At 43.5% G+C, this 11,192-nt stretch overlaps 1 protein-coding gene across 1 annotated transcript in view; it reads right to left on the bottom strand.

Moving 5' to 3' along the window:
* Nucleotides 1-11,192, bottom strand: part of EID3 (EP300 interacting inhibitor of differentiation 3) — a 46,131-nt gene that overhangs the window by 1,506 nt on the left and 33,433 nt on the right. The window contains exon 4 of the mRNA XM_021713587.1: nucleotides 462-619. Within this exon, the coding sequence (XP_021569262.1) occupies nucleotides 462-619 (158 nt within the window). The remainder of the gene's footprint in view (nucleotides 1-461; nucleotides 620-11,192) is intronic.

The following is an 11,192-nucleotide window of genomic DNA, read 5'->3' as shown; positions in this document are numbered from 1 at the left end:
CGGGCTCCGCGTTCGGACGGCCCCGCCCCTGTCCCCGCCTCCGGCAGGTTCCGTGGCGCGTCGGCCCCGCCCCCGCCCCCCCGGCAGGTTCCGCGGCGCGTCGGCCCCGGCCCCGCCCCCGCCTCGCCCCCGCCTCCAGCGGGCTCCGCGGCTGGACGGCCCCGCCCCCGCCCCGCCCCAGCAGGCTCCGCGGCAGGACGGTCCCGCCCCCGCCCCCGCCCCCGCCGCGCCGCGACAGCCCCGCCCCCGCCGCGCCACGCCGCGTTCGCGCCACGCACAGAGCGCGCGCGATAATGGGCCTCGACCCGCGGCGGGAGTGAAGCCCGACGGAAGGTCGGCTGTTCTTTTCCGCGTTTACTGACTGTGTCGCCTAACTTTTCAAGAAATTCTTTCAGACAGCCTTACGGCAAAACTGTCAGGAAGCCGAAAGACCCTGCGCTTTAAAGCGTTCGCTGACATACCTTGCAGTCAGGTCGACCCGCGTTTTCCGTTCTGTGACGAGAGAGTATTTTACTTGGTGTTTTGTTTGTGGAGAGCTGAAGCTAGACTTCCTGCCGCCGGGAAGGCTCAGGGCCGTGAGATGCAGAGCCCCTTGCCAAGAGGCCGAACCCTCACGGTTCTTTTGCAAGGCGGTGGTTTAGAACTCATGACACACCTGTAAACCGGGTTAATTACTGCCCCGGGTCCTCAAACGCCAAACCCCGTCCAGCCCACCCAGTCCCGAGGAGGCCTGCCGAGGGTGGGTGCTAGGCCACGCAGTCACACAAGTAGCAACCGGCAAAGCAGGCCCGGCCGGTGGCTCAGCCTGTCATCCCCGCACTTCGGGAGACCGAGGCGAGAGGACTGCCTGAGCCCACGGGTTCGAGCAGCTTGGCGAGACCTCGTCTCTACAATAAATCAAAAACTCAGCCGGGCGTGGCAGCGCGCCTGTAGTTCCGGCTCCTTGGCAGGCAGCGGCCGAAGGATGGCTGGAGCCCAGCGGGCCGACGCTGGGGTGGCCGTGAGCGTGCCACTGCACTCCAGCCCGGGCGACAGAGTGAGACTCCAACTCAAAAAAAAAAAGGCAAGTATATGTAACAATGGGAAGAAATACATCCTGTTTTTAAAGCGAACATGCATACAACAAATCCATGAGATCAACAGCTTTTCAAGCCTGCAACAAGTGTGCCTTTAAAAAACAACAAAAGAGGGGCCCACAATTGCACCTGTCCAGTCAAGGTTTCAAACAAAGCACCAGGAAGTAAATTAGCCCCACCTTCTATGTATCTAGACAGGTTCATGTTGCTTTGGCATTAGCAGAAAGTTTCTTGCAAATGCATAAACAGTAAAGCCTAGCGGTATTAAGTTACTACAAAATCCTTATGTTACTACTCACAATTATTTTAACTAGGGATAATTCAGGAAGAAATATGAATTTTTTCAAAGCACCATGCATTATGGTTACTTAGGCATATACATTATCCTGCCTATTAGACTGTTAAAACTTAGTTTTAAATCTTCCAAACATAGCTATCTTCACATGGATGCATTTACTGTACTGAATGTAGAAATTAATATAGATTAAAAACTTTGTTCCAGCACCCATTGCAAGTTGTTTGGCAGCTAAGAATAATTCACAGAGTAATGGAAGTAATAGATCCTACATATTGAAAGAAAAAGTTGGCTACTTGTAAGAAAAGTCAGTCGTATCCCTCCTCTGAAATAAAGGAAAAAAATGAAAGAAAGATGAGACCCAGGATCATTAAAAGACTGTATCTTTCCTCAGTCTGGTCAATTACAAACTAATATTTAAACCCATATTTTAAATCTTAGGCGAAGATACAGTTAAGAATTACAAGACCCGGGCAATCCCCTAGGGTCCTCTCCCACTGTGGGAGCTTTTCTGTCCTCTCAATAAATCCTGCTTTCTCAACAACAACAACAACAACAAAGAATTACAAGACCCAAATCCAAAAAGTTTGCTTTTGTAGTAAACTATGTTCTTGGAAACTTCAGATATCCATTGTAAATTCAATAAAAGCAATTTCTAAAAGAACTTTTAAAAGATAAGCCAACTCTTCCCACCCTAACGTACCTATCTTCTCCTGGCTCAGAGAAAACAGGCTGACACCAATTGCTCCATATAGAGTCTTTCATCTAAGAATTTCAAAATGCTTTAGAAAACTATATTCTCTCAACCTATTTATAAAGTATTACTAATACCATTTACTGGGATTTCTCAGGAGATAACAGCCCACACAACTTGCTCAGAGCAACAGAGCACATCAAAGGCAAGCATATTAGTAGGTTGTGATTCCAGTGCTGAATTCATCTGACGCTAGATCCCCAAGAACTGTAATAACATGTAAGTTAGATTATCCTCAGAAAGGCAGACTTGCATTATATTCTGCCTTTAAAAATCTGCCTTTAGAACACAAGGTTTTTGACATTGCTACAAAGTAAAACAATCTCAGGGGGCTCGGTGGCTCAGCCTGTAATCCCATGCCTGAGGTGAGTGGATTGCCTGAGCCCGCGGGTTCGAGACCCGCCTGGGCAGGCGAGACCTCATCTCTACAATAAAATCAAAAAATGAGCCGGGTGTGGTAGCGCGCGCCTGTAATTCCGGCTACTTGGAAGGCTGAGGCGGAAGGATCGCCGGAGCCCAGCAGGTCAAGGCTGCGGTGGCCGGGAGCGGCCACTGCACTCCAGCCTGGGCTACAGAGTGAGACTCCAACTCAAAAAAAAAAAAAAAAAAAACCAACAATGTCAAATCTAATGATTTTAAAGTCTAATCATTGAAAGAATTGGATTTCTACAATGGTGACTCTTTCATTAAAATAGCTATTGTCTGAGCTAAGGTCCAGTTGCTACTAATAACTATTCAAATAAAGCTTAAAAAGAAGGAACTGCACTATACAATTTCCAGTTATACTGGTAAATTTCTCTGCTCGGGTACTTTAAAGACCTCACTGGAATCTACCTGACTAGTTCAAGCAACTCTGAGACTTAAGTCAGCCTTGAAGGTAACCGAGCTCCCTCTTCCCCCTTTTTCATCTCGGTTCTCTCAAGAGTTGCTGCTCAAGGGTCAACAGGCCCCTCCATTTCGCTTCTTTTCTTCAGTGTGATTTTTCCAGTCCCTTTTCTAGGAGTTTAGATTAATGCCAAACATCCTCAAGCTCCTTCCCACAACCCCTGCTGCACATGATGTGATGGGTGGCAAAGGTTACAGTCTCTATGGCCAAACAAGAAAATCACTCTCAGAAGGCACACTATTCGTCTTTCCCAGTGAGGTTTTTCTGTGAGACTTATCTACAAAAAACGGATTTGTAAGAGACTTTTTGGAGCCAGGCCAGGGGTCAGTTAGGTCTGAGTCCCACACTTTAACAGATATATTATCCTCCTATCAGCCACCTCCTAAGCTTTTCTGCTCCTTCTTTCATAGCAGCTTTTCTCCCCTCAGACCACCAGAGCATCTGTTTGTTAACAATGAGTTGTAAAGAAATGTAGGAGACATCCTAGTTTGATTTGCCAGAGTCGCAGGATATTAAGCATACTTTCTCTTTCATATTAATTTTCTTTAAGGGTATGTTTGTGTGTGTATATATATTTGTCTTTCTAATTTCTTAGTACTAATGGTAAACTTTGATCAAGACAAGTAAGTTTTTTAAATGAGTTTCTGAAAAGACCATGGATGACTGGAGGAGACAAATCTGGGTTCCAATCCCGGTCTATTAGCTGTTAGTATTATCTTAGGCAGCTTGTCCTCATCTGTAAGATGGGAATACTACTGCAGTTGACCCTTGAACGACACAGGTTTGAACTGCCTACATTCACTTATACCAAAGGCAATTAAAAAACAGTATTTACCCAGTAAATTTTTCAGAGGAAAAAACTTGTATTAAAAAAATTAAATAGAAAATAAATACAGTATTTGCAGAATGTGAAACCCATAAATACGGAGGGCTGACTTTTCATATATGCCCGTTCCACAGAGCACACTTTGGAACTTGAGCAGGCATGCATTTGAGTATACACAGAGGTCCTTGAACCAATTCCCAGAGTATACCAAGGGACAACTGTACTTACAACATACAATTACTGTACTGAATGTGAATTGCGTAATGGATCTGACAGTGTTTTCAACTACTGAGTAGGTATTTAATAAAATATAAACTATCCCAAAGATAGCAAATGTTAAAAAAAACAAAACTGTACCCAACCAGTAGTACCACTTCTGGATGTCACTTTAAAGGTTAAATAGTTAAGGAGGAACACAGGAATATAGCACATTATAACAAATACCAGTGAAAATAAATGTCATATAACAAAATTTAAAACCAATGAAGGCTTCAACTAATCAAAAGTTTGTAGTTTACCCTTTAAAGATGTTCTGAAGCAGATCCACAAACAGTGGAAGCTTATATGCAAAATTATTTGTCCATTTTTCTCATGAATAGCTCTTTAGATTTCAGTAGATTCTTTAAAATCTAGTATCCAAAAGAGGCTTTACATAACTGCTCTATTCAAATAAGATGGCATTATAATGAATGGAGTAAAAGACAAAATGAAGTCAAGTTCCACTAAATAATTTGAACCCACACATTGAAATACTTTCCAGTATATGAAACCTCTGCCCTTGCTCTGTGGTCAAGTCACACACTTAATGACACTTAGGAAACCCAGTGCGTGCTGACTTGCCAAGCCTCAAGAACATAAACAAGGGTGTGAGATGAGGAGAACAGAATCTCTCAGGTACAAAAGCTTCCATTACACCTCTGAGGTCAGCAATGACCAGGAGCAACATTTTAGCAGACAGAGAGGGTAAGAAAGCATGGGGCATGTGGCTATTGAAGGTGGCAGCATTGAAGGAATTCTGCTCTGGGATCAAACAGAAAACGCCTGCAGTGTTAGTTTTCACTTGTTTTCTTCAGTGTTTGTAACATGAGTCTATTGGCTGTCTCATTCTGCCATACAGAGCAATTATGACCATTTAAAAAAATTCATATGCAAACATTTGTTGACAAATGAATTTTTAAATATTACACTGCCCTACAGACTCGTGTTACTGATAACAAAGATAACGCCTGGCCCAGTGTCAGCAACGCAGGTGCTCAACAAATAGTAGCCAAATAAATGTAACTTTCTTCTTTTTTTTTTAAGTTGGAGTCTCACTCTGTCCCCAGGCTGGAGTGCGGTAGCACGCTCACTAGCACCATAGCCTCAACCTGCTGGGCTCAGGCGACCCTTCCACCTCAGCCTTCCAAGTAGCTGGAACTATAGGCACACACTACCACAACCCGCTAATTGTTTATTTATCTATTTACTCATTTATTTAATTTTTTTTTAGCTGAAATCTCACGCCATTGCCTAGGCTGGAGTGCAGTGGCATGCTCACGGCCACCACAGCCTCAATCTGCTGGGCTCAGGCGATCCTTCCACCTCAGCCTTCCAAGTAGCTGGAACCATAGGCATGCACCCCCATGCCTGGCTAATTTTTAAATTTATTGTAGAGACAAAGTCTCACCAAGTTTCCCAGGCTGGTCTTGAACCCCTGGGCTCAGGCAATCCTCTCGCCTTGGCCTCCCAAAATGCTAGGATTACAGGCTTAAGCCACCGCACCCGGCAATTGTTTATCTATTGTAAAATGAGGTCTTACCAAGTTGCCCAGGCTGTTCTCAAACCCCTGGACTCAGGCAATCCTCTCGCCTCTGCCACGGAAAGTGCTGGGATTACCGATGTGAGCCACTGTGCGCAGCTGACTTTATTAACTGACCTGGATTCCCCTGCATAAAATGCTGACGGCAGACAATGTTGCCGTTATACAGCTTTTTAAGATTCCAAACTGCTTTCCAATATGCTACCTAAAATCTTTTCTCAACAACTTAGAGCTTGCTTCCTGATAACCCATCTTCAATAAAATCAGACACCTTAGAGCCAAATCGTTCAAGTGAGTCTCTTCTAGCCCTATCATCATCATCCATTTACTCAACAAATATTTACTGAACGCATATTAGGTATTAAAAAACACATAGAGGATACAAAAATATATCATCTTCTCCCAAAGCAACACACAATTGAGTGGGCACAGAAGAATGAAGCTCCATTCAGCAAGCATTTAATGCTAACAGATGCCAGTGCTATGCTTAGGAACACCAAGATTGCATGGGCTTGACCCTGAATCATGAGCACATAACTGCATCAAAGACAAGCAAGCATCTCAATAGCAGTAACACAAAGCCAAGTGCCAGAAGTGTGAGTATACCCACAAAGCCAAATGCCAGAGGGCATGGTAGATAAGGAAGCCTGCATTCCAGTCCTGGCTCTGCCACTTTAGCAGTGTGATCTGGGCACGTTCCTCAATTTCTCATCTGTAAAACTGGATAATACCAACTCCTTCACAAACTATTGTGATGATTTAATCAACTAAGTATTCCAGTATTTAGAGCATAATTAATAAATGGAGATGATCAGTAATATGCACCATTTACTTAGATATTAGCTGAGCCATAACATATACACAGGTAAAGAGAGTAAGACTAGCTCCCTAACCTTGATATGAAAGCCAAAAAATTACCATCGGCAAGATAAGGACTTGTGGGAATGCTGCAGGGGCAGAGGAGGAAATCCCTGTAAGAATCCTGGAATCCTGAATAGGTAGGCGTTTGAAGAGTGGGTTTGGGAAGGAAGATAGGATTGGAAAGAAGAACAGAAAGGAGGAAGAAAATCTAGAGGAGGGGAAAAACTTTAGCTGAGATGGTATTCCCAGGACCCTCCAGCACATGAGGGAGCAGAGCAGGAGATAACCAGAAGCGCAGGTTGCAGCCAGGCCAGGGAGGGCTGAATACCAAGCTCAGAGTGTGCACCTTATCCTGGTGCAGATCTGGGAGCAGTGAAGTCCCAATCAGGAAGTGAACTCTGGCAGGAGGTGAGCTGGAAGATGAGGGGATCAAGTGGGGGCCAGTGAGACTGCTGAAATGCTTCAGGCAAAAGGAGTAGAGGCAGTAGGCAGATGCCCTCAACAGTTGGGCTCTGGTCAGTACCAGATAGGAGAGGCGAGAGGACCTCAGAATACTGATGTTGCTGCGAGAACAGACACACAGCAAAAAAGAGGTTTGTGCTTTCACTTGGGAGGAGTTGGGGGGGCACTGGGTCTCAACATGGCTTCACAACCGGTAAAATTCTACCATAATCAGGATCAAATACATTTGTTTGTAGTCCTAACAATCTATGCCTTTTTAAATCTTGGTAGTCCTTATGCCATACTTTCTTCTAACAGAAGCCAGAGAACCTGTTCACTCCCCTCAACTTCACAGCAACCCTCCTCACCTCCTCAGGCCTCAACCTTCATCAGGCCCAAAGCAGATACATTACTGATTCCCCCCTCACCCCCCAAATTAGGAATTATCTCAGAGGAAAGAAAAGAAATTGAGTTTCCTGACAAGTTTTGGTAGTTTGGGAGAGTAGTTAAGAAGGGAATGGTTTGAGAGTTATTCAATTTCTCCTCATTTCCTGACATCTATTCTGTTAAGAGTCTGCTTTCTGTAACTTTTGGCAGTCAGGCTTGAATGGAGACCTGCCTTTGTTTCAGCATCTTCCCCTCAAGGCTGAAACATGGAGCCACCAAGCCTGACCACAACAGGATCACTCCAGAGCTCCTATCTTAACTATTTGCATAATTCCCCTGGATATTAACCACCCATTGCTTTGTGTCTGTCATGGCTCCTATGATTGCCCTGAAGAAAGTATTTAAGCCCCAAGTCACCAGTTTTGGTCTTATTTCCCAAGATTACCTCAACTACTAAAATGTTAACTAAGTCTGACAATATTCCAGTTAAGTACTTTTTCATTCACTTTGCTTTTCCTCTCAGTACCACCAAGGCGTTTATCATTCAGGTCATTTCAAAACTCTGGAATCCTGGAGACAGTGATTTACATACATGACAAGTTTCCTATAAGAATCCTGGAGTCCTTAGCTGGGTGCGGTGGTGCCTGTTGTCTTAGAGCATTCCTTGAGCCATGATTGCATCCCGGCACTCTAGCCTGGGTGGCAGAGCAAGGCCCTGTCTCAAAAACAAACAAAAGCCTGGAATCTTACCTTAAAAACGAAAATGTTTATGAAAGACAGATATCTTTGAGCAGTAGAAATTATTCGTAGTTCAATTTAATAGCTCCCTAGTTCCAATTTTGCACAGGGACACACAAATCTTGGCCACAAATAGCATACTTCCCTATTTTTCTATTCAGTGTTAAAGTGTTTAATATAAAGGATTATTTCCCCATTGAGTTTACTTGCTGTTTTCTAAAGAATATGTTTGGGATATTAAACACTAGTCCTTTGTCATCCTCAACTCAAATTATTTTATCAACTGAACTTGACCAAACGGTTACAGAAAACCACTGTCCATATTGCCACAACCCTTAAAGAAAGGCATAATGAGCATTCAAGCAGATCTGCCCATACCTGCATTCCTGAGAATTAGCAAAAGAGAGCTTTTCCCTTATCTCTTACACATTCCCATTAAGGCGCTTCAAAGATCCTTAACCCCTGTAGACTGTACTCATTTAACTGAGAGCAATGAATTCCTATTCACTCCTTTTTATAAGTCATAGATTTGAAAATACAGTATCCATGTAACCATAAGCCTTGGAACTTACATAACTTCTTGCATGTTTTAACTACTAGTCAACAATATAGAGTTGTAGTGAGTAATGTTTTACTTTGTAATAGGCTCTGTTAACTCCCATACTCTATGGCAAGTTTGATCAACTCCGAAGTTTGGTGTTACTGATAAAAGGAACTGTGAGGCCAGGCATGATAGCTCACACCTATAATCCCAGCACTTTGGGAGGCCAAGGTGAGAGGACTGCCTGAGCCCATGGGTTTGAGCCCAGCCTGGACAACTTGGTGAGACCTCATCTCTAAAAATTAAAATTAAAATAAAAAAAGAGGAACTGTGAGTTACCCTTTGGTGACCAGCGCCAGGAAATGACCATGAATGTTACTATTAACAAAATACAGCTATAACCTAAGTTCTATACAATGCTCTGTCAGTCATTGTACCAGTAACCCTAAACTTATAAAAAGGGACTGTGGTATCTAAGGGACAAGCAGACCAGTTCCAGAAATGCCAGGAGCCAGGTTCTGTCTCCCTGAATTCTGGAATAAACTTCTTTCTGCCAGTTCTCTGCCTCTTGATTTACTGGCATCAAGAAACAGCAGCCCAGTGTTTACTCGGACCATAACTACTCTATACATGAAAAAGTCTCAGACTTGATATTTATCCTAAGGATTACCAGAGGAAGCTAGTTTAAAAAAAAAAAAAAAAAAAAAAAAGAGGCAGATTCCTAGCTCGCTTCCAGAGGGCCTACCTCAGAAGAATGTGGGTGAAGCCTGAGCATGCATGTCTAAGCACTCCAGGGTGCTCTGTGCAGGTGGTCTGGAGACTAGACTTTTGAAACACTCTTCTGGAAAGCCTTCATCCTCAGGAGTCACCAAGGCTTACCAGGTCCTGCCTGTGGGATTCTCCCTCCCTTGTTACTGTGAAAGCAAGGCAGGTTTTGCTACTGTTGTTTATTAGGGAAAAAGGAGATGAGGGAAGAAGCAATATTAAAAGGAGAAAGGAAAAACGAACATTCAGAAGATGTCTTTCTCAGCTATTTATACTGCAATCAAAGTATAAAACCTTAATCTTTTTTTTTTTAAGGTATGGGCTTTAGGATTATAACACTAACTCTATTAACACTCAGGTCTCCACTAAATAAATGCCTTTCCCCACTCAAACCCAAAATTCCCTAAAGATTTTCAAAACCCACCATATTTAGCTCCAAATGTGGGTCACAATTAGCTGAAAATTCACAGATCTTTCAACTCAATAATCCTTACTTTGTTGTTTCTCTTCTCCCATTTCCCAGCACCCCATTAAAAACCAAAAATAAATACTACAAAGTAGAATGGCAAGTTTACTTAAGAGACATGCTCAATGATTTACAGTAAGTATGTCTTGGTGGTACGTGTTTCGTTCATGGCACTGTACCTCACTAAATGTCTGACTATTATCATATGGAATTGAAAACATTAGATCATATCAATAAAGTGAGTTCCAAAGTTTATTTAAAGAGTGACACTTTTACTCCCATTACCATTAAAACCAGGAGCATCAGTAGGATTACATGAAGATCAAATGCCCCTATGTCACTTTTAAGTGTGAACTTATGACAGAGGTGAAGAGAATAAAATAACCAGACAGAAAGGAATATTAATAGACCTCTGTCTCATTTTACTTGCAAACTAAAGGTCTGAGTGACACAATATATTTTAAGTAAAGCTAAAGGCCTTTGTATCTCCTTTAATTATTTTCCACTAATTTGCGATGTCTTGAAATCTAGCTCCATTTCCTATAACCATTCTTCAAAAAGGTAAATAAAATAGTTCTAGATGCAAGGAAAGATAGTAAATGAAAATGCAAATTAATTATTATTATCCTTCCTAAGGATGTACGCATACATTTTTACATTTAATGTTGGCCTCAGGTTTACATCTAAGAAAGCAATGTTCAATGTGAGTTCCATTTTTAAAAAATTACACAGAGGTGAATGGATAAGGTCAAAAATCAGATGGATCAAGGTGACACAGGATTATGGGAAGCTTTCTACGTAATCAACCCCACACGATGTAGAACATCATCCAGGTGGTACTGACCCCGTAGACGTGCACCCAGTCTCCAAGCACTCTTCCCATGCGGGAGGCTACAACCCAACCACCCCTCGGTGGATGGTTCCCGTCAGGCTTGCCACCAAAGATTTCTTTTCTTCCTTTCCCTTCATCCAACTGTTAATCTAGGCTCAAAAAGAGACACCTGAAGAGAAATCAGCTCCGCCCAGGAGCTTCCTGGCTGCTCGACTCGCAGCCTGGGGCCCTCTACCTCTCAGAGGACCAAAGGAAGACGGGGTCGACCGATGGCAAACGTAAGCATTTCCTCATCTCCTTTCCTCGGTACTTCCCTAAACAACGAACATCTTGCAGATGACACGGCCGTACCATTTTACATTAGCAACAGAGAGGGAAAGAGGAGGAGAAGAAGACGAGAAAAGGCACACTTTCAGGAGGTCACTTTAAAAGGCGAATTTCCCTTCCAGCTCCCCCGGTTGTGGCCCGCGCCCGCCGCCCGCTCCACGCCGATGAACACACGAGCCAGCCCCGAGCGCGTCCGGTC

This window comes from Carlito syrichta, unplaced genomic scaffold, assembly GCF_000164805.1.
Source record: "Carlito syrichta isolate Samal-C Ts95f unplaced genomic scaffold, Tarsius_syrichta-2.0.1 Scaffold304605, whole genome shotgun sequence".
In the NCBI taxonomy this organism is placed as follows: Eukaryota; Metazoa; Chordata; class Mammalia; order Primates; family Tarsiidae; genus Carlito; species Carlito syrichta.
The sequence above is the reverse complement of the archived record's forward strand: the minus strand, read 5'-3'. Positions and strand labels throughout refer to the sequence as shown.